Source organism: Odocoileus virginianus, chromosome 21, assembly GCF_023699985.2.
Source record: "Odocoileus virginianus isolate 20LAN1187 ecotype Illinois chromosome 21, Ovbor_1.2, whole genome shotgun sequence".
Lineage (NCBI taxonomy): Eukaryota > Metazoa > Chordata > Mammalia > Artiodactyla > Cervidae > Odocoileus > Odocoileus virginianus.
In genome coordinates this window covers 44,226,545-44,251,405 of record NC_069694.1, presented here as the reverse complement: position 1 = coordinate 44,251,405, position 24,861 = coordinate 44,226,545, and the positions used below count along the sequence as shown (strand labels likewise).

The 24,861-nt window shown below is 36.5% G+C and overlaps 1 protein-coding gene across 3 annotated transcripts; it reads right to left on the bottom strand.

Annotated features, from left to right (window-relative positions):
• Positions 1–1,128: 1,128 nt before the first annotated feature.
• On the bottom strand, positions 1,129–24,853 carry INTS12 (integrator complex subunit 12). Of its 3 annotated transcripts, XM_070452257.1 has the most exons (8): positions 24,723–24,853; positions 15,962–16,126; positions 13,217–13,369; positions 11,980–12,167; positions 10,367–10,526; positions 5,773–5,919; positions 2,241–2,834; positions 1,129–2,052 (listed from the first exon to the last, which is right to left on the bottom strand). In XM_070452257.1, the coding sequence occupies exons 2-7, from the start codon at positions 16,115–16,117 to the stop codon at positions 2,250–2,252; spliced, it is 1,389 nt and encodes a 462-aa protein (XP_070308358.1). In that variant the 5' UTR covers positions 16,118–16,126; positions 24,723–24,853; the 3' UTR covers positions 1,129–2,052; positions 2,241–2,249. The 3 variants fall into 3 exon arrangements, with proteins under 3 accessions (XP_070308358.1, XP_020756872.1, XP_020756873.1); XM_020901213.2 differs by lacking the exon at positions 1,129–2,052 and having other exon boundaries at positions 2,147–2,834; XM_020901214.2 differs by lacking the exons at positions 1,129–2,052; positions 24,723–24,853 and adding an exon at positions 24,648–24,671 and having other exon boundaries at positions 2,147–2,834.
• Positions 24,854–24,861: the final 8 nt, after the last annotated feature.

The window sequence follows — 24,861 nt, the reverse complement described above, 5'->3', positions numbered from 1 at the left end:
ACTTAACCTTTGAATATTAGAGGCCTTCCATTTTATCTCATTCATTGCCATTTATGTTTTACAGAGGAAGAAACTAAGACCACAAAGCTAACACATGGAGAGACTGGGTCTCTGACTTTAAGCCAGTGTCCTTTTAAGAGTTTTAAGTAACTAAAATCACCGATTAAATAATCTTAACAGAAAAGCACAATATGCAAAGCAGAAGAGTGATACTGGCTAAATTTCTACTAAAACGGGATTTGAACTTATAATCCTAAAAGCTCGCTTTTTGGCTCACCTACGTTCTGTCTATTCTTTCACTGAGTTAACAGCCACAGTGGGTCCACAAGTATGTAAAGTAATTAGCCTCCAACTAATAAAAATAAATGAAAAAAAAAAAAAAAGCCACAGTGGGAACACCATGATGTGTAAGACACACCAAGATCCCTGCCCTCATACAACTTAAAATTCTGTGGCAAAAACAAAAGACACATAACAAAATAAAACAAATGATAAATACTCAATATAAACCTGGCTACATTCATCACATGCTCAGTTATAAAGTTCACTTAATGATATGGAAAAATCAAGATCTAAGAGCTACCTGAGTATAAACTCTAATACCAAATATACCTCTATGAAATACCGAACTTAGTTACACATTACTAGATGTATGTATCTTACACATATGTCAAGATTCTAAATATATATTTATACATACATACAATCTATAAAAGAACCATGCTCAATAAAAGCTATATCACTTCCTAAACAAGTTTTCTAAGTCCTCTCTGAAATACTATAGAAAATAAAATGCTTTTTTTCAACTCTATCCAGCAGATGCTTTTGCCTATGATTGGATAAAATTTTCCATTTCAATTACCAATGTGCAACTGTTTGCATTATTGCTTTAATTTCTTGTAGGTACTGAGGTTATCTTAACTGTTACAGTTGTCGAACTGAGCTTGTGTCACATCATTTTATCCAGTTTAGTCCAAAATGACCCTGAACTATATAAACAAATAATGATGAATATACATTTTTTGGGGGAGGGTCTTTTGACACTAAAGGGGACTTGGAGTTAATGCAAAATTGATATTTAATCAACAGGAACTTGAGTTTCTCAAAACAAAGACATCTGCAGGCAGATTTTAAGCATGTAAATAGATGTTTACTGCACTTCGTAAGTAAGGATTATTTCAAATTTGAGTTGTAACTTACCATGAATTCAGTGCCATTATTTAACAAAGCAGTTTAAAATGTCTTTCCTTTAAAAAGGCCAAGCTTACTTTAAAATGTTTTAACTTCACAGAAATCATTTACCAATGTATTTTGGAACAACAATGTGAGAAAAATATAGGAATTATGGGCAAGGGCTTAAGTTTAGAAGTTTACAGTTTTAGTAGCATGCTTCAAAGCTGAAGGAACAGGCTGCTCAGTTTAGTCAATGTAGGAATTTGCTGGATGGCTAGTTTCTGAATGAAATGAGGTATTCATGAAGTATAAAATGACTGCTACGTTTTGCTGAGAACAATGAATCTCTCTCTGATCCAGAAAGCCTTATGTCTTCTGTCAGAATATGTATATAAAGCAATAGCAGGATAATTTACTAGCTTGTACATAAGGTAACAACTCAGATCCTTCACAATTTCTGAGAGAAATGTGAGAAAAGTATTGCACTGAAGGGGCATGGGGGTTCACAATCTACTGGAAGAGATAAATGCCTAAATAACTGTTATGAGGTGATAAAAAGATAAAACCATAACACAAGAACATGAAAAATTAATTTTGAAAAGAAGAAGTTGAAATATTTGGGAGGGAGGGAGAATCAATTGAAATGAGCCTGGGACTGACACTGAACATTCAGACCATGGTGGGCGAGGAGTAGAAAACTTTATTATTGGGCCATCCTTGTCTTCTTGTAAGGCACCTATTCAGCAAGGTCAATTATTGGGACTTTGTTAGAAGATGCATTTTTTTTTTCAAATCTGCAGATGCACCGTCTTCTGGGATTTCAGAAGTTTTCATTAAGAATTAGTCATTCTAATCATTTGTTTTCACACACTATGAAAACTGTCAAAATAAAAATGTTAAAACAGATTCAAGATAAACATTTCCAAGTTTCACTAAATACTATTTAACATTTTAAGGTAAGAAATAATAGAAATTTCATTATGAAGATTTTTATTAAATTATAGTATATTACAGTTTATATCTTAATAAGATTTTAATCTTTAGGGTAATATGATATAAAAACCTACTTGGCCACATTACTTCTTGAGTTTCTTTTGGGCAGCCTTCTTCTTGACCATTTGTAATCGCTTCATGGCATTGAGTTGTGATTCTTGTGAAGTTGGACCTTTAAGGGATGCTGACGGAGAGCTGCTCGATTCGGAAGTGGTTTTGTTAGTGGTATTTCCACTAGGCCCTGATGTCCCACTATTTCCATTCCCACTGAGCTGGCTGCTGCTTCCTGGAACCAAACTACTTGGACTAGGAAGACCTACTTTGCTAACATTGTCACAACTAACTGAGCGACTAAGGCCAGTTTTGCCTAGAGTGAGAGGTGGAGGTGGTTTCAATGGTACAGTGGGTGAAGTGCTGTTATTGGAACCTATTTTGGAACCTAGTCCCCCTTTGGATGTTGTTGCCAGACCAGTCAAACCCACGGGCTTCTGGTTAGCAGAAGAGGTAGCAGGTTTCCCGCTATTGTTTTGAGTTGCTGAACTCAATTTTGCTGTTGACGGACCAGCAGAAGTAGTTTTGGCTGCAAAAGCTGCCCATCCAATTAGGCCACTAGTTGCTGAAGAGGAAACATTGGTGCTAGAAGAATTTCCTGAAACAACTGTGGATGCCTAAAAAATATAAGATAAATGTTAGAGCCAAGTATAATTAATACCTAATATTCTTAAATACATAAGAAGATTAATGGTTAAGACTTTTTATACAAAAATGATCTTGGAAATTTAAATCATCAAAATATTAAGTTCTGATAAACTGATATGACAAAACACATAGAACAAAACCTTTCCATTGCTAACGGTGCTACCATTTCCAAAGCAGGAATTATGGGATGTCATATTCTTATTCTAATCATTTCAGAAAAAAATTTGCTTTCTGAGGACTGCTTCTAGATTCAGTCACAAGCCACATAAGAAAGTCAGATTTAATGTTTTAAGTTGTTTTTCATGCAAAAAGGTTATTATTTAGCTTAGTAAAACAACTAATTCTTTAGACCTTGCTCCAAATGACTTGTGGATCAATTCAAAAACAGAATCCACTCTTAATGGACAAAAATGCTTATGCCCAGGATATTTAGTAGATGTCTGAGATGAGATTTTGAACCTATTTAAAAAAAAAAATTCCCCCTAAATTTTGAGCAAATACTTGCATATATACAGGTATACTGCATTAACTACATGAAATTGTACAACTGGTGATATACTAAAAAGGTTTCATAACTTTATTTTCCCAATTTGACCATGTTTCCACTGAAACCATCACAGAGATCTCTGTTTCTACCTAAGGATTTTTTATAAACTGCCTCAATAAGCTGTATAGTGACATTCTGGGTATGCCTGACTCACTCCCAGATTTATTCCTTAAAGGTGTAACACATATTAAATTTCTCTAATTAACTTCCTTGGACAGTCAAAAGCTAACAGAGTACTAATGTCACTACATAAATACTGTTCTTCATACAAAAACAATTTTTTTCCACATTAACATTTAGGGGAAAATGCACTTTGTTCAAATTGATTGTGAACTGAATTTTTCTATCTTATTTTCATGGGTCACAAAAGTGTTAAATATGTAAAAGATGAAAGTCTTACAAATAGTATCTTACTTAATATGCTAGTTATCATGCTTAAAATACACCCAGTTATATTTTAGAACCAAACTCTGAATGAGTTGATAAAACATTTTTAGTTCTTACAAAGTAGTCTTCAATGTTGTCTGCACTAAACACTATAAGCCAATGAGAAAAATACTGAAAATAGAGTGCTCTGAGGTCTTTATAAAAGGAAGGTCCAGATTATTGTTCACATACTGTGAAAAATGATAGGATTTTTTACAGTAACATCATATAATGACGATCTCAGGTGATGCAAAGAAGGTAAACTTTACATAAATTGCAAATTCCTAGAGAAATGCATATATTTAATGAGAAAAAGTTAGCCAAGTTAACAAAAGGACACAGGTGTGGTAAACTTAATTTTCAATTATAAAAGATGTAATTTTTTCCTTTTCTTTCTAGTAAATATAAAACTGCCTGCCATTTGGCTAAATGATCTTTCAACAAATTTCACAAAAGAAAACTCATCTGAAATAATCAAAAAGACCAACACTTATGAAGTACAAAGCAAGTTCTGTGTATATGACATTTTATTTTAATGGTTTGCTGTTACTGGTATTGCTTTCAATTTACTGAATTTCATAATAAACATTTATTCCATTTTATCATAAAAAAATATCAAAACCTCTTAATCAGAACAAACATGACAGCCAAGGCCTTAATTTATTTGCTGCAAAATAATTTCATATTGAGTTTCCTAAAAATAAGCCTTAGTAGTAACAGGTTAGTATAAAAATCTATCTGAAAGCAATTTAAGTATAGAATATAGCAACTCTGATTATTTTCAATAAATTATTCTTACTTTTACTCTAACTCACCAAGTTTCTATGTGACAAACCAATAAGAGCTATCCCTTGGAATATCAACTCTTCCTTGGTAAATTAAATTAAAAATTATCTGCAAATAAAATTATCAATACCTTTCTCAAGAGTACTTATTTATATTCTTGATTTTCACTACCTATACCCAATTGGACAAGGTAATATCTTTAGAATTTTCTGGGGGTAACCTTTGAGAAACTGGAGCTAACATTTTTCCTTCTATCTTTAGTATTCTGCTTAAAATCAGAATGTGTAACTCAATAAACACATTCCTTTTGTTATAAAATTAGATTAGAAAAATATTTTATCCTATGATATCAAAATGCAAGGATGATAATAATAATAATAATAATAATAATAATAATAATAATAATGTAGCATGATGTCAAGGATGAAGACCAAGGAATGAGAAAGGTAATACTCTCACTAGATAATCTGGCCCCTTAGTATAAGAGACAGCCACTTCATGGGAAAATTCATGATAACAGAAAGAAATAAGAGAAACCAAGAAAACTTCTTCAATCACCAATGAGTAGGAAGGAAAAAGCTCACAAGTGATGTGAGGAGCAAAACAACTGCTACTATGGACAAAGGTATTTAGAATTGAAACCAAGTTCCTGATTGCAGAATATTGGCTGACTACATGGGAATGATAAAGAATGTTATCTTAGAATGCTCACAAATAGTTCCTAACCACGATAAAAAAAGAAATAGCAGAGTTCAAGTTAAGATAATTATATAAATGTTCCCTTTCTACTTAATGTTAACAGTTTGTTGTTTAGTCACTAAGTCATGTCCAACTCTTTTGTAACCCCATGGCCACAGCCTGCAAGGCTCCTCTGTCCATGGGATTTCCCAGGTAAGAATACTGGAATGGGTTGCCATTTCCTTCTTCGGGGATCTTCTGGGCCCAGGGATTGAACCTGTGTCTCTTCATTGGCAGACGGATTCTTTACCACTGAGTCACCAGGGAAGCCAATGTTAATAGTAATACAGTCTTAATTTCCAACATATGGCCATTTAGTCTATAAAGTTCCTGATTATTTTTTTCAAGTAACTATTACTAAGTCAACTAAATTTAAAGCCAATCTTAGATAAAAATAGAATGTACTATACCTTGACTTCTGATCTCTTAAATGCTAGAAAAGTTGTCTCTGGTTTGAGTTTAGTTTCTGGTTTCTTAACCAATGGATCTTTAACAGCTGGAGCTACAGAAACAACTGTGGGGGCTGGTTTCTGTGGTGGTTTCTGAGTTTTCTGAGCCTGCAAAAATCAGTGTTAAGAGTAAAGTAGCTACAAAACCTTAGTTAAATGTACAAAAAGACAATAAAATCTACCACAGGACTCCTCAATGAACTGGAATACAGATAAACATTTAACTTTAAAAAATATAACTGTGATGACATCAAAAATATAGACTCTTGGACAAATTATTTTTATCATATCAATTAATGACTTTATAGATTTTATTAGTTTCTAAACAGTAAAGATAGCATGAGGTTTTACAAATCATGCAAAAAAAAATCATGCAGATTGGAGTTAATTAAATATTTTAACAAAACAGACCAAAATCATTGAAAAGAAAAAAAAAACCATATAAGCATTTTCAGTTTTATTTTGACCAACAATTGATCTTTTTCCTTTATATTAGGTACTTTGCTAAATTATCTTGTACATGAATCATTTTTCAGGTTATTCTTTAGTGTTGTCCAGCTAAATAATATTAACTATATAAACGGTAGAGTGCAATGTTTGAGAGGACAGTTTTTGGAATCAAAGGGAACTAAAATTAAAGCCCAGCTCAACTACTTCCCTATCTATGTTACCTCAGGTAAAATATGTAAATTTCCAGAAGTCTTGTTTTTCATCTGCAAAATGTGGATAAAATCTTCTGTTCTAAAGGTGGGTTATGAGAATGAACTGTGATTATATAAGAGTTTACACAGTGTCTTGTACATGTTAAGTGCAGATAATAACAGTTACTACTTATTTATCATCATTATTTACAAATGGTAAGAAAACAAAGTTTTCTAACTTAATCCAGAAGAACCCTTCTCTACTAGATGAGTAATGGTGCTCCCAGCCATCCCACTGTTTTTGATAGTCCTAGTAAGGGCACGCAAAACTATACCAAAAGCTTTATTAATGATGTGTTCCCATTTTCGGAAATTTAAATGTAGCTGTTTTATCTTTGTTTAGACTTTCTTGGGCTATGGTTTGCCATATAATGTATTTTCATCCTTAAGTCTCAGTTCATCCCATTTTTTATATTACATATTTTCCACATGAAAATATACCTACTTTCAGACATCACTTATAAAGCAACACTCAGATCAAGAATATTATAAAGGATGCTGGAAGATATCTATGGTAAAATATCTCTTACTACCAAGAAAGATTATCGTACCTTGTACTGCAAACCATATAATGAAAATGTAGCCTTCAGAGTATCAGAAGTACATGGTATTCTGATCTTACACTTTCCTCCACCCACATCAGTAGATGAGGTTAGACTCTGAAGACTGACCTCACTTGTATGCTTTAGCAGATGAAGATTCCTTACTATGAAGCTCAGAAAAAAACCCCTGCCTAGGAGATCATGTTTGGATCTTCTGCTTCCTGGCTATTTCACCTAGTCATCTTAGAACCTAAGAGATACCCAAAACCCTCTGTTCTTTGCTGGTAGTACTAGTTTAGGGAACTAGGATATTATCACTGATTCAGTATTGCTCAACAAAGGCACTATAATTTTTTATTGGGTGACTGACTCACACAGTGTAGAATGTATGAAATTCACCACTCAAGGCAATATGGCCAGCATGGTAACAATCAAAAATATCATGTACTTCTGTTATTGCTGAGTAGGAATGTGTTACCACCTTAGACTGAGAACCACTGCAGTAAGTCATGAGTGCTGGGGCAAATCCCACTGCCTGGTAGAAAGAAAATTACAGAACTAAAGAATAACTCTGGACCCTGCCACCCACTATCATGCTCTGACATTAGGCATTCAGCACTTTACTCTTGGACATATAGACTGAATTTACTGACTGCTGATTTCTGGCCCAAATCTATATTTCCTCTATTTTTATGTATCTTAAAATGAAACAACAGAATGTGGGATGTGACCAGTCCTGAGGTCTGCTCTGGTGCTCTGATGAGTGAATGAGACTTGCTTTTAATACAAATTAATTAGGCATTTGATTTGCAAAGTTGATAAAGAATAAAATGTATCAGGATGAGGAGAAGCTGAGAAACTGGACATACTCAGGGAATGAACCATGTGGTCTCGTGTGGCCACAGTATGTGGTGTATATGGTGAAGTGGTGGGAAGAAAAGGATACAAATGTAGAGCTGGGTCAAAGAGAGAAGGTCCACCATCCACCCTAACAAGGATAACTTCACTATATAGGTAATTGAGAGCCACTGGGCACACTTAAACAGATAAAGTTAGATAGCTATTGTAGAAGAATATTCTAATTGTAGTGTGTAAAATGGACTGAAGGGAACCAAGGAGCTAATGCAACAGCAAGAAATGAGTGACGTGTGGAACCGGGTAATAAAAGTGAGATGAGCAGCTCTGTGACATACATATGAGGTACAATTAACCAGTTTGGTAAACAAAGGGATGTGGATTTAAGAGAGGCATCAAGGATAATGTTATCAGTTCAGGCAAAGGAGGGAAAACTGAGTGGAGAAGAAAACAATTTTAATTTAAAAAATGCTGCACTTGAAGTAACTGTAGGATATCTGGTCTTTCACTTCAGAAAGAGGGTAAGAACCATAAATATAGATTTGGTACGAGTTAACTCACAAAATGTAAGGGAGGAAAAACAGGAGAGAACAGTACTTACTTTATTAAGAGACTTATAATAAAATAATAAAAAACTCTGAAGCTATGTTAAAGAAAGATCACTATCACAAGTTATTTATTTTGACTAGCAATTCTTAGTGACTACTTGCGCCAAAGTGCTGGAACATACTATTCCACTCACCCATAATTACTTGGGTTGAAGTCCTGGAGGGTAGTTTAAGTAATAAACTAAATAAAAATCACACAGAGCAGAAAAAATACTGTACCATGTCACAGAAATTTCTTGTTACAAACACAAAGTATAAATACTACTGAAATTTTATTACTTTTCATAGGAATAAAAACATACTCTATTTCTGATTTAGTGATTAAAAAGTAGATATCTAGATTTTTTTTTTCTTTTTATTTAACTAAGTACTTTTGACTTTAAAAACATATATTTGGTCAGAAAAATTTATGTAGAAATTCACTTGGTTAACAATATGAGAACTCCTCTATCAAAAGTCCTTAATCTTCCGGAGAAAGCTATAATTAAAAAAAAACACAGGCACTCCTATATTTACAGCAGCACCATTTACAATAACTAAGACATGGAAGCAACCTACACGACCATCAGCAAAGGAATGGATCAGTCCATGGAATTCTCCAGGCCAGAATACTGGAGTGGGTAGCCGTTCCCTTCCCTGGTAGTTATCAAGGAAGTCCCAAAGATATACTATAGACATATACAATGGACTATTAGTCAGTGATAAAAAAGAATAAAATAATGCCATTTGCAGCAATGTGGCTGGACCTAGAGATTATCATATAAGAGAAGCAAGTCAGACACAGAAAGACAAATATCATATGATATCACTTATATGTGGAATCTAAAATATGACACAAATGAACTTATTTATAAAACAGGAACAGACTCATAGAGAATAGACTTGTGATTGCCAAAGGGGTGGGAGGAGTGAGGTAAGGATGGATTGGAAATTTGGAATTAGTAGACAAAAATTATTATGTATAGGGTGGATAAACAACAAGGTCCTATTGTATAGCACAGGGGACTACATTCAATATACAGAATCACTCTGCTGTACATCAGAAACTAACAATATAAGTCAACTGTACTTCAGTAAAAAATAAATTACAAAAAAAGAGTCCCTAATCAAAGGTAGGGGAATGGGGATGGGGGAAGTAAACAAGACAGTGAAGTAAGTAACAACTTGATTTCTTTAAAAGGAAAATGGTAACATTCATCCATCTACTTTTTAAATGAATAAAAGTTAGAAAACAAATTCAATATAACAAATGAAAATGTTTCAGTATGACATTAAAGGCAGTTATGTTTGTGAGCAGTAAACTGAGAAAGTACTTGAGAAAATAGGTTAAATGGTCACTTGAAGACAACGAGAAGGAAAGACAAGGATTAAGAGAGAAATACAGAAGGAAAGATAGAGATGGCTCTGCACACAGCTTGTAAGTTTGGTGGTTTGCACTCACTCAGGAATAGACATTTCCAATATATCCTTACCAGACTCATCAAAGACTAGGCTTTGTATCTCACAACTTTTTAATTGTATTATTATTAAATGTAGTATTTTAAAATGTGCACAAATACACTGACACACCAGTAGGAAATAGTCCTAATTTGGGTCTCCAATTCTGTTCACTTATACCTTATACCAGAACAAGCTAAAAGCTGAGCAAAGAAAAATACATATATATGGTCTGGTCCACTTAAGCATAGACACATAAACCACACATTTATATTATATAAACAAACATTAAAATAATCAGCTTATAAGATTTTTTTCAATAGCATAAATGTTCAAATTTTTATCTTAACAACCACATATTAACAAAAAAAATGGACAGAGAATGTTTAAAATAGAGAAAAATAATTCCTACCATTCTTTTCATTTGTCTGGTACATCGGGCACAATACCACACAAGGCGAGGGTCATTCACTTCCTTGTCTGTCACCTGGGGCTTATGGCAATCTTGGTGGTAGAGATTATGGCATTCCTGACATTCTACTAATTGGTTACCGGATGCCACCGTCATTTGCCTAAGAAAATAAATCATTAGATATGAGACATATTTGAATGCAACAATTTAAAGCCACTCTAGGGTTCTTCTGGTGAAGTTTCATATATTAAAGAGGGTAAAGACCTCAGAAAATCCAAACAGTAAAATAACAAATCCCAACGTGTAGCCTGCACAAACAATTCATTTCTTTTAAAAGTTATGCTCAACCAGTAGGAAATGTATAAGGTGCTTAGACTAAACTTGGCTATATTCTTCTTCTTAGCATTTTCCACTGTAATTTTTTCTTTTTCCCAGAAGGTAGTAGACCTTGGCTCATCCTCCCAACAGTCTCATAACATCTTCTTTGTACCTCTATTCAGTTCCTTTATATTTGTTGCCTACATATTGTTCTATCTTCTTCATTAATACATGAGTTGCCTAAAGGTAGAAAACGAACCTAATTATCTACAGTGCTTAGCACATTACTGCACAGACATGGGGTGCTCCGTAAATAAATGTCTTAATCAACAAGATAGAATGTATTAATAAGTGTATCAAACAGGTAAAAATTGCAACAGCAAAAGCCTCAGACTATCATAACAAATCTTCTTATGGAGGATTACAATTACTAGTTCTTTCCCCCTTATTACTTTACCATTTATTTCTTTATATGAAAATGATAACCCTTACAGTAGATAAAGGTTGAAATAAAAAAATATATGTTAAAGCAATGAAGCTCTAACAAAATAATCCTATTCAGAAATACAACAACTGATGCTCTATAATGTTCACAAAATTTTAGAGCTATGTATTCAGTCCCAATGCACCCGAATTTAATATTTTCATAAAGCAAACAGCAGGAAAGGTGATGATCTCTTCTACTGTGCTAGGCAATGAAAGTCATTAACAACTAAAGATGGAGAACCTGGTATCAAGGAATTTAAAATCTAATTATTCTGATTTTTAAGATGAATCTTCTACTAAGCAGAATTATGTTTTTTTAATTATGTATCCATGTTTCAAAACAATACTCAGAATAACCTACATGATCCATTAATTTCATTTTCCTTATCCTTAGGAAAAGATTTAATGCTATTTTAGAAAATGGTATATAACTGTTTACTTTGTAAATTCTATGAACACTTCAGAGAAAAAAAAGCAATATAGTCTTCTAAAAAAGAAAGGTGGAAATAATTTAGTCTGCTAAACAGTGTCTCACTAAAAATTAAAGCAGTAAGTGCTTTTACTCTAGAAGCCAAGAACACAAAAAATGTTATTACAACATAACTGATTATAAAGATGCCTGTCTAATAAGTTTTTGACAACTTATTAGACATTAAATTGCCACATGGGCAGTTTATCTCCTATCCACCTCCAAATAATGAAAACAGAATTTAAAAAACACCCAACAATTGATCTATTGTTTTTTCTTTTTTAAATTGTTTGTTCTTTACAAAGAAACAAAAGAATCTATGTGGCAAGGTACAACTTACCTACAAACAACACAGGCCAATCCCATTTCCATGGCAAAATCATCAGCACTGGTCTCCTCGAAGCTGGAAAGGTCAGCCATGGCTAAATCCTTGCTGGTTTGGACAGTGATGGGAGAGGACCGTGTCTCTGGCTTCTCCAGTCTAGGTTTCTTTGGGACATCAACTCCTTCAGTGACGTCTGATTTCATCTATAAAAAGCACCCAGTCAAAAAGTAACACATTAAAATAAACTTTAAATCACTGAGAGATGTACAAGATAGACAGAGTGCAATGACCAAGTCCACTCCACGGATACTTTCACATAGTTAGGGATAAAAGCACACACTAAAGACCTGTAGAAGATTTATAATAAATTCGTACTCAGGATGTTAAAAGAATCCAACAAAAGAATCCAACAACAAGGTAAAAAGAAACAAATCAGGACAGTTCAGCATGCATCTGTATCTCTCTTTGTACTCTTTTATTCATTAAAGAATCATGGAAGTTCAATGGATTTACTTACACTGCCCTCCTACCCACCACTGGATGCTTTGAATTGAGAAGCCACAGCACTAATAAGGATATTTTTAAGGCTATTTTTAAGTGTTTTAAATTATGAACTAATGATATTTTACACTGAAAAGAAATGAATAATGAACTTCCACCAGTAACTCAGGTTTAACACATTGCCATATTTGTTTCAAAGCAAATTCTGGCTCCTTTCTTTAAAATATAAAGAGAACAATATAATATAGGTTATAAAGAACCAGTACTTAGAAAAAATATGGAAACACAACCCCTTGAGGGCAAGTATTACTAAAGTTTTTTTAAATGTTTTTTTTACTAAGTTCTAAAATCCTAATAATTAACTATGTGCAAAAATCATTCACAGTAGACAATCCAAGAGTTTTCTGTAACCCTGTTAAGGTACATGCCTTTCTGCAAATTTCATGTCTAGTGATTTACATCTTTATTGTTTCCTCGCCATCTTTTCTTTTCAACAACTGTTACATCTAAAATATTTGAGTTATAGATTAAAGTGTACACATGAAATTAGTATATCTTCTAGGGCTCAAATATTTGTTGACAATGATTTCAATAAACGGATCCAAAATGTTTCTAAATTTTAATTAAAAAAAAATCCATAATAACCAAAATATATTTACTGAGTGATTATTACATACTTTTACCAATTATTACATACAAAAAGTAAGAACAAAACAACTGATTGATTTACTAGAGTAAAGCAAAATCTTACTTTATCAGCAGGTCTCTTTTCACCTTCCTTTTTTACCTTCTCAGTTGTAAGGACTTTGCCATTATTATTGCCAGAAGGAAGACTAGATGATGTTTTGGGCTCTTGCTTAACAGAAACAGCTTTTGTGCTTGAAATTTTGGGTGGCTCCACATCCTGTATATGAAATTAAAAGATACCTATAAAGAAATATTCAGACTAGTATATTATTCAAAAAAAAAAAAACCAGATCACAAATCTAAATTGTCAGTTAAAAATTAAGACATCATATGTGCCAACATATTGTGTCTTTCTCTTCAATAAGTTTCACTATATGGTTTCACATTTGTGAACCATCACTATGATTAATATAATGAACATATTCATCATCCTGCCAAGTTTCCTTGTTGCCCTCTATAACTCTTAGAGGTAGACATCCTAGAAAACTAAGCCACCCATTCTCAGGTAACCACTGATCCATCTTCTGTAACTATATAGGTTGAATTTCCTAGAAATTTTTCTAAGTAGAATCATGCACGATATACTCTTTTTTTTTTCTGGCTTTTTTCACTCAGTATATTTATTTTGAGATTCATGAATGTCACTGAGTGTAACAAACGTTCACTTCTTTTGTTGCTGAATAGTACTCCATTGGACAGATATACCATGATTTGTTTATTAATTTACCTACTGCTGGACAATTGGGATGTTCCCAGTTTGGGGCTATTACAAATAATGATGTTAGGAACATTCACGTACAAACCCTGACATGGACACATCCTTTAATTTCTCTAGAATAAATGTCTAGGAGTGGAATATCTGGATTATATGGTAGGTTTATGCTTAACTTTTTAAGAAACCTCACCAAACCATGTTCCAAAATGGTATACCATTTTATATTTTCATCAGGAGTACCTGAGAGTCCCAGTTCCTTCCTATTTTCAAATCCTCACCAACACTTGGTATTGCTAATCTTTTTAATTTTAGACACTTAATAGATATGTAAGGCATATCACTGTAGATTTAATTTCTCTAATGACTAAAAATGTAAGGGCTGGAGACGTTTTAGTTGCAACCAATTTCTCATGTACTTTAATAATTGCACTGCCTTCTGTTTTAGAATCTCAAAAATACTGCTTCTTGGGGCTTCCCTGGTGGTCCAGTGATTATGAATTTGCCTGCCAACACAGGGTACATGGGTTCAATCCCTGGTCCGGAAGATCCCATGTGCCTATGCCGTGCAGCAACTAAGCCCTTGTGCCACAACTACTGAGCCCGCATTCTAGAGCCCATGGTCTGCAACTGCTGAGCCCATGCATCGCAACTACTGAAGCCCTGCGCCCTAGAGCCTGCGCTCTGCAACAAGAGAAGATACCGCAACGAGAAGCTGACGCACGGCAACGAAGAGCAGCCCCCACTCGCCACACTTAGAGAAAGCCTGAGTGCAGCAGTAAAGACCCAGTGCGGCCAAAAGTGAAGGAAGTAAATAAATTTTTAGAAAAATACTGCTTCTTTAGTAATAAGAGGAATTTCCTATTTGGAGAATATCAATACTCGGAGCAGAACAGATTTGTTAGTATAGTTTGTTGAGTTTTATTACTGTGGTTGGTTGGAGCTCACTGAACCTCCACAATGAGAATGGTAAAATAAACGAAGTCACAATGGCTCTACTAGTCAAAGGACAATGAAAAGGTCTGAGGATGCTAGAGCTTATTTTGAAAGAAGGCTGGGAGGAAAATATCACTGCTGACTTGGGCACTGAGTCTGGGACCTGGCCCTGTCTTGAGTTTGAGATTCTGGATTAGACTGAGCTAGTCCGTTAGTTTGGTCTTCTCCTCATCAGTTTGGTATCTAGGTGCTCATAGACCTGGGTGACTCAAAGTTTCAAGGCTAGAGTTTTAGAAAGGTTTGAAAGAATGTCTTAGGTATGTATTAAGAATGTAGTAATACCTGTCATTCACTAAGAGCTTATTATATACCAAGTAGACACTACACTAGGTGACCAATGTACTTTATTTCTTTTAATGTTCATTATTTTGTAAGGTAGCTCTCATTATCCTCATTTTACTAATAGAGAAACAGATGCTAGATGAAATGAAGTTACTATGCACCTCAGTTTCCTTATTGTAAAATAAAAAAAAACCTATCTCAAAGGATCATTATCACAATTAAAATTAATTATACATCTGTATCACTGAGAAAAGTACCTAGGACACAGTAAATGTTCAAGATATGTTACCTGTTATCACACTAGTAAGAGGTAAGCTAGGATTTAAAACAGATTTGTCTGGTTCCAAAATGTATATTCTTTTCACAGAAAGCTGCTTGGCCACTTTGTTTGCAATGGGAGTGACATAGTTCTCACTGTTTATCCATACCTCCTTTTGCCCTTAAATAATCCTATCTATATGTAATTCACTTCATTGTAGAATCCCTGTCCTTTTATTTTTTTGCCCCTACAACATTAGAGAATAATTACAAGCTATGGTTTCATTCAGCAGATTAAAAAAATTCTAATCATAAAGAATTAAAATTATAATACATAAGAGGGTTTCTAGACACAGAAAATAGTAGAACAAAATATTCCCCACTCTCAGCTAACTTTTCTGTATAGTGGAATAATTCTCTGAAAGCTTGAGGAAAAAAAAGAACACTATAAAGTTCTTCATGCCACAAGGGAAGATTATCTGGCAGACAGACTGTTTTGAGATGGTCTAACCATTAACGACTTTACAAAACTCCCTCCAAGCCTCTAATTCAGTTATATACCTTTTGAGATGGACGGTAACTTGAATCAATGCCCCGAGCCAAAGATTCATCAAGTAGTGTTTTTAGCTTTTCAGCAGAATCCTTACTCTTTGAATGTAAGAAGCCTAGTGCTTTCAAAAAAATGGGATCAAGTTCCAAGTTCACTGCAGCAGCCATCCCAAACACCTGAAGGAAAAAAAAAGAGAGAGAAGGTAATCTACAGACGATGGGCAATTACCTGTCAAAATTTATCTGTCATGTTCTGTTTATAAGTAGTACTACTATGTACCTGATACAAAATTAAAACTGTCTAAAAGGTTATTACAGATAAATTTCCTTCTTATCCCTAATTGGAATTATCTAGTTCTCTTCTCCTAAAGTGAGATTGTTATCAGCTATCAGATAAGTTCCTCCTCTCCACAGAGCCTCTTCCTAATATTGTTTTCAAATAATACACTTAAATTTAGAACAGAGAAACTTGATGTGTTTAGGTCAAGTTTACAGTATATCAAAATTTCTTCTCTCAAACCTTATTTATACACCCCCCATCCCCCGCCACACACACACAGACTGGGGGAAAGGGGTCACGGGAGGACAATAGTTACAGCATGCATTAAGCAATAAGCTATAAAGGTCAGTGCTGAAATTTTAACCTCGGTTGTCTTTCTTTGCCTCCTAGTCCTCAGACCCAATCTTGAATGCCTCAGAAAATATACTTATGATAATCTTATTGCATCACATTTAGATTGTGGTATCTCATGCATTAACCTATTTTTAAAAAGCAAAGTCTCTGACAAATGGTGCCAAAACATACATTTATATACATAGCTTATGATATTCTCTGTGCCCTAAGGAACTTAAAAAATAGTGAAGATATACATCAAAGGCTTATGAAATTCAAAACATTAAAAAGTTTTGTTTTCAGTTAATACCAATGCTATTATGTTGTTTTATTTCTGGTGTCACTTCTCCAGGCAAGGAATTATTAAAATAAAAATGTATACTTTGTAGTCAATCCTTTGATCAACATTCTAGAGCTTGAAACTGTCTTCTGTCCTTGAGGTTAATACTGTAATAATGTGACACGCTTGCACTGCTAGAGTTAGGGATCTGTCAGCAATTCCACAGTAATCTCTCATTTTCAGGGATTTATAAGGCCATTAAAACCTGCTGTAGGTTTAATCTTGGCATACGAAAGACCACCCTGAAAATGGATTTTGTTTGTTCCTTCCGTATCTACCTTCCTCCTCGTACTTATTCAGCTTTTATAGGAAACACACATACACACACCCCGAATGGCTTTCTTTTTTAAAGAAGGTATAAGATACCCATCTGATGCCCACAAAATTGTCGCCAAATTCTGTGCTCTACTCAATCACTCACGAGCACGGGTCCAAAGCTCAATATTAAAAGAAAAATAATCTACCTCAAACAGTGGTATGGGTGAAAGTGAAGTCACTCAGTCATGTCCAACTCTTTGCGATCCCATAGACTGGAACCTACCATAGACTGGAGCCTACAGGCTTCTCCATCCATGGGATTTTCCCGGCAAGAGTACCGGAGTGGGTTGCCATTTCCTTCTCCAGGGGATCTTCCCGACCCAGGGGTTGAATGGGTAATAATTTAATAAAAATTGAGAAGCACCCTCTGTTACTTCTTAAGACTGCATTATTACATACATTACCCATATATAATGATAGGTACAGAAAGGTGAATTTTTTTTTAATTATTCATGAGGTTGGTCACCATAAAAATTCTGAGGAGAAAAGCTCCTCATTAAAATGTCCACAATAGTTCCTTTTTATTGTGGAGGTTTCACACAGTGGGTGGGGTTGGATGATTGGCTTGTCAAGGTTTCCTGGTTAGTGAAGCTTGCGTTGGTGTTCTAGTGCGTGGAACTGGATTTCTTCCCTCTGGAGTGCAGTAGAGTGTCCAGTAGTGAGTTCTGAGATGGGTCTATGTGTTAGGTGTGACTCTGGGCAGCACCCAGAGGGATCGGGTGGAGAGGGAGGTGGGAGGGGGGATCGGGATGGGGAATACATGTAAGTCCATGGCTGATTCATGTCAATGTATGGCAAAAACCACTACAATATTGTAAAGTAATTAGCCTCCAACTAATAAAAATAAATAGAAAAAAAAGTTCAATATAAAGGTAGAGGTTTATAACAATAAAAAATGTGACTGAGAGAAAAAAAAATAATAAAATGTCCACAATGAAAAGGAGTAAAGTTGCCACTCCTCCTGAGTGCACAAGGAAACACAGCCTAGACTTTCTACTGACGTAAGTTTTTATAGCTCAAGAGCACAGTAGTTTACTTATCCAGAACAATCTGTATTTTGAGGTGCTGAAAGGATTGAAACTTAGAAGAATCCTTTTAATATACTCAAAAAGCTATTACTTCAAATTTCTATGCTGAAAATTAGAAGCAGAGTATTTACTGTTTTATATTTCTATAATCACAGATAGAAAAGGTTTATATTACAGATTAGGTAACAAGAGTCAGCACCTTGTCTTTCACATGCCCTCCACTGGCAGGTGAATTCTTGACTACTAGCACCACTTGGGAAGCCCATATAATTAGTAGCTAAATACATACATAAAGACGTGTACTTACTTTTTTACTCATGGAATAAATGATGAGAAAAGTTTGGAGACCAATGGATTAGTCTTTCTAGTAATTTCCAGTTTCCCTTTTCCTATTATATACACACAGTGGTTACTTAAAGTTATAAACTTGCCTCCCCCTTAAAAATCCCTCCAGTACTCATTTAGCTCAGGGCTTCCCAGGTGGCGCCAGTGGTAAAGAAACTGCCTGCCAATTCAGGAGACATAAGAGATGCGGGTTCGATCGCTGGGTTGAGAAGATCCCCTGGAGAAGGGCATGGCAATCCACTCCAGGATTCTTGCCTGGAGAATCACAGACAGAGGAGCCTAGTGGGCTATGGTTCGTGGGGTTGCAAACAGTCGGACAATGAAGTCAGACAATGAAGCACGCATACATGCCCTCAATCAGCTCAATCCTTCCCCCCTCCACATTAATTTCATTGCTAGCTCCCCATCATCTTCTAGCCCCTACTTATTACCAACACATTCCCCTAGATTTTTCCATGGTTTTCTCAAGCACTCCTTTCATTGCTTTACCTTGACTGCTGCTGCTGCTGCTAAGTCGCTTCAGTCATGTCTGACTCTGTGTGACCCCATAGACGGCAGCCCACCTTGACTATCCCCCCCCGCAAATGCACACAGACATCACCTGTTTCACAGCCTTCCCCAAGTAGTGAGTTGTTTCTATTCAAAGACCAAACAGAGGTCTACAGAGACCTTACTCCATATTTCTGTTTTAGGGAGAATACTCCCTGACCATCATTGATCAACATCGTCTCTTCAAATCCACATCTGCATGTTCACTGTTGCTAGTGGACAGAACATTTGCACCAGGTTCATCTTCTTCCTCTCCCCCTTGCCATTATCTCTGGTAGTTTTAGCATCTATACTGGTGATCTTCTCCAACTTCCTGTGCTAGGTTTATTAAGATCTTCAATCTCAAAGAGCTTCATCTTTAGCCACTGAAGCCTGGAACTTGCAACTCTTCTTCTCTTTGACTACAGTCAATTCTCCTTTTTAACTACAATCTTCCATCACTCTTAATCTCTTCTACTGCTTTGACCCAGGAGCCTCTTCAGGGTACCAAGTCAATTTTTCTTTCTTTTAAAAATTTCTTTACTCCCATCCACCTGTACTTTGAATTTATAGAGGCCTCCACTCTCGTTTCCTCTGCTTTCTCTTTATTGGCAACTTCTAGACCCAACTTCTATTCCCTACCCAACAGAAAAAACAGGAGTCAAGCCTAAAATAAAACACTCATTGTTGTATGTTTTATCCTTTATTCTTTTGCTTTCTACCTTACTTTCCCTCTTCATTTTCTATTGTTTTCTCCAGTTTTTATTATTTCTCCTTTCTTACTGGAAAATGCACATTAGTAATCCTCTGTATGTGAATTCTGAGTAGTGTGATGAAATCACACGCCAGCGTGGCCCATCCCGCTTGGGACATGAATTATCCCTTTGTCCAGTGAATGCCATCTGTGAGTCACTAGCCAGCTCGGTTATCAGGTTGGCTGCCAGGGTACTGCAGTGCTTATGTTCATGTTACCTTATTATTATTTCTTTAATGGCCCCAAAGAGCCAGAGTAGTAATGCACGCAATTCAGATATGCCAGAGAAGCTGCAAAGTGTGTCCTCTAAGTGAAAAGGTGAATGTTTTCAACTTAATAAGAAAAAAGTTATATGCTCATATAATGAGGTTGCTAAAATCTATGGTAAGAACAAGCCTTTTATCTGTGAAATTGTGAAGAAGGAAAAAGAAATTTGAGCTAGTTGTGCTATTGTACCTCAAGCTGCAAGAGTTATAGCCATGGCGCATAAGTGCTTAATTAGGTTGGAAAAGGCATTAAATTTGTGGGTGGACATGAACAGAATATGTGTTCAAACTGACAGAAATGCGTTGGGCCAGAAAGTATTGAGCATCTACAAAAACTTCAGCAAGGGATCCCCTGAAATGAGTGACACCAGCCGTTTACTGAAAGTAAAAGATGGTTACACAGATTTGGGTTTAGACTGAAAATTATACAAATTACTGGAGAGGCTATGTCTGCCAATGAAGAAGCCATCATCACATTTCAGGCAGAGTTAAAGAAGCTGAAGGAAGTGACTACGTTCACTTAACTTTTATTATGGTATGTTGTTATGATCATTCTATTTTATTACCAGTTGTTGTTAATCTCTTACTGTGCTTAATTTATTAATAAAACTTTATCACAAGTATGTACATAGGGAAAAAAATGGTATATATAAGGTGTGGTACTATCTATGGTTTCAGGCATCCACTGGAGATCTTGGAACATATCCCACATGGATAAGAAGGGACCACTGAAGAGTGAAAGAAATTTCTTTTTCTTCTATGGTCCTAAAGAGGTCAGCAACTGTAGTGTAAATCTGTCACTCAGTAATGCTGGCAAAGAGAATTCACTGTCTCTTTCAAAAGCCTTTCTTCTCCATGAGAAATACTCAGCTTTTCTGGTTTTCCTTCTCTATCTCGGGCTCTTCTTTCTGTGGGTCATCTTTTCAACTCCATTGATCTTGGTATTGCCCCAGTAATTGTGTCCTCATCTATTTTCTTTAGTTCTGCTACTAGTTTCCCATTTAGTAATCTTTATATATCATGTTTTCAACTAGCATGTGTAGATAAATGATTTCATATGTTTATTCCCAGTCCATCTCAATTAAGCCTAAACCCCACATTTCCAACTACTTAGTAGACATATCTAACTGGTTGCCCTAATGGTATCTCAAGTTCAGCTTTGATTGAATTTGAAGTTATGAATATCTTCCCCCCAAATTTCCCTGTCCTGCACTTTCAATAAATGACACACTCTCCATTAATCAGGTCTGAGGCCTAAACCTTTGCTCACTGAGTCCTTCCCAATTCCTTATATCTGAACAATCAGCAGGCCTTTCCTGTGAATTCTGAGTCTGCAACATTTCTCACATCTGTTCCTGTTTTTCATTTCCAAGGCTATTATTCAGATTCAGGTTTTCACTTGCTTTTCGTATTACAGCAATAATCTAGTTATTCTCCTTGATGTCAAGACAACTGGCATATTAAATGTTCCTGCAACACAGTTTCTTTCTTTCTTCTTTGAAAATTAAGGCAACCCACTGCCTTTAAAATAAAGCCGGATTTCTTGGCCTACCATTTAAAAAGATTCAGTAACTGGCATAAAAACTTTAATTCTTCATCCCTAGATCTTCAGTAGGGCAGTCATTAGCTGCACTTGCTACTTCTACTAAATTTGTCTGTCTGAGAAGCATTTTATGCATTTTTATATTTCCAAATCCTATCAAGACCTGGTTCAAATACTACTTCTCATGAGGACTTTACTCATAGCGAGTGTGTTCTTGCTCTACTCCCTGGATCACTAATCCGGCTCTCCAAGGATATCTGAAAGTGGATTCTCATGGTATGGGAGTTATCTACCTTGAACCACACTTTTTAAATTTTTTTGGACATTTGTTATATTCTCTATAAAACTCAGTACTTTAATGGGAGAAGCTATCTTTTTTGCCTGTGTGTGTTTGTGTGCTAGGTGGCTTCAGTTCAGTTCAGTTCAGTTCAGTCGCTCAGTCGTGTCCAACTATTTGCGACCCCATGAACTGCAGCATGCCAGGCCTCCCTGTCTATCATCAACTCCCAGAGTTTACACAAACTCATGTCGATCAAGTCGGTGATGCCATACAGCCATCTCATCCTCTGTTGTCCCCTTCTCCTCCTGCCCCCAATCCCTCCCAGCATCAGGGTCTTTTCAAATGAGTCAACCCTTCACATGAGGTGGCCAAAGTACTGGAGTTTCAGCTTCAGCATCAGTCCTTCCAATGAACACCCAGCACTGATCTCCTTTAGGAGGGACTGGTTGGATCTTCTTGCAGTCCAAAGGACTCTCAGGAGTCTTCTCCAACACCACAGTTCAAAAGCATACATTCTTCGGTGCTCAGCTTTCTTCACAGTCCAACTCTCACATCCATACATGACCACTGGAAAAACCATAGCCTTGACTAGATGGACCTTTGTTGGCAAAGTAATGTCTCTGCTTTTTAATATGCTATCTAGGTTGGTCATAACTTTCCTTCCAAGGAGTAAGTGTCTTTTAATTTCATGGCTGCAGTCACCATCTGCAGTGATTTTGGAGCCCCCCAAAATAAAGTCTGACACTATTTCCACTGTCTCCCCATCTATTTGCCATGAGGTGATGGGACCAGATGCCATGATCTTAGTTTTCTGAATGTTGAGCTTTAAGCCAACTTTTTCACTCTCCTCTTTCACTTTCATCAAGAGGCTTGTTAGTTCCTCTTTACTCTCTGCCATAAGGGTGGTGTCATCTGCATATCTGAGGTTATTGATATTTCTCCCGGCAATCTTGATTCCAGCTTGTGCTTCTTCCAGTCCAGCATTTCTCATGATGTACTCTGCATATCAGTTAAATAAGCAATGTGACAATATACAGCCTTGACATACTCCTTTTCCTATTGGGAACCAGTCTGTTGTTCCATGTCCAGTTCTAACTGTTGCTTCCTGACCTGCATACAGGTTTCTCAAGAGGCAGGTCAGGTGGTCTGGTATTACCATCTCTTTAAGAACTGTCCACAGTTTATTGTGATCCACACAGTCGAAGGCTTTGGCGTAGTCAATAAAGCAGAAATAGATGTTTTTCTGGAATTCTATTGTTTTTCTGATGATCCAGCGGATACTGGCAATTTGATCTCTGGTTCCTCTGCCTTTTCTAAAACCAGCTTGAACATCTGGAAGGTCACGGTTCACGTATTGCTGAAGCCTGGCTTGGAGCATTTTGATTCAGGGGTGGCCAACTCTATGTGAACCTATGGACTGTAGCCTGTCCGGCTCCTCTGTCCATGGGATTCTCTAAGCAAGAATACTGTAGTTGATTGCTATGCTCTCTTCCTATCTTTTTTGCCTACTATTTTGCTATTTGGCAAAGTACCACAATATAATGGCCATAGAATTACTAGAGATCAAAGTATAATGATCTTTTCTCTGCTTCTACACAGTTCTCTACATTTCTAAAGTCCCTTAAAAAAAGCGACAAAAAAGAAACTCAGAGTCATCCCCACTGCCTCGCCCTGCCCCCAAGCCCTAAAACATCAAAAAGGGAAAGGCAGTACAAAACAGAAACACCTCTTTCAAGACTGGGGACTTATACAATGTTCCTATCTGCAATACTTTCTTGCCAATCCTTCGTCTGGATTGGATTTTTTAATCTCACTAGGCTGTAAACTCCATGCAAGCGGGGACTTGTTTTAGTCACTGTTACATACCTAGTGCTTGGAACTTAACAGATTCTCACAACTATTTGTTAAGTCATTGAACTAGGTTTCGTTTAAATATCACTTTTGAGGGCTTCTGTGATTTCTCCAAACTAAGTTGGGCATTCATATATTAATATATGCTTTCCTCTAGATCCCATTTTCCACTCAATACGCCGATCTTAAAAGAAGTGCAAAGTTGATCTTCATGTGAACCGAGAGGCAGGAAACTGCCCCTATTCACACAGAGTGCAATACCAGGGTTGTCATCACAGAACGGCTCTAGAAAGCTTTGCCTTTTCATCTTTGCAAGCTCTCGTAACCCATCCCTTTAAAGATGCTGCCCTTTTTATTCCTTCACCGAGTTCTTGGTCCTAGGTTACACTGCTATCTTAGGCACACGTCCGGAACATAGGTGAGGCGGAAAGACCTTGATTGCAAACCAATCAAGTGACAAAGTATCTAAAAAGTAACCAGAGACGCTCAGAAGAAGAATGCCAATATTTTGACCAATGTCGTGACACACCCAAGGCCTAGCACAGGGCAAGGTCTTTGACAAGTGAGCCGGAGAGGTGAGAGGCAGACAGAAGGAGCTGTACAGAGAAGTCGCCAAAACCTGCCAAGGAAGGTCCGAGGCAGGATTCTAAGGACCTAGTCCCTGGGGCTTTGCCGTCGGCGCGCGCGCACCAGTTCACAATACCCTCCGAGGAAGCAGGATCCTCACTGTAAGGAGAAAGCGGTCAGCCTGGGCACTCGACCGCCTGCAGACTGCCAGGTGTCCCCACAGGGAGCGCGAAAACTCTAAGACCCCACGGAACTATTCTCCCACCTCGCCCCTCGCGGAGGTCTCAAGCCCCAGAGGGTCGGCTGAGAGCCGGGCAGCTGGTCACTACTCACTACTCACCGCTCCGCCCAGTTGCTCTGTCCGTTGTCAGTGGCCTGGCGAACCGATCCCAACACCACCAGCCCGCTCCTAGAGCGGAAAAACAAAGGTTCCCGCAGGAGGCGAGACTGGGGAACGTTTTGACTGTGCGACGCTAGGA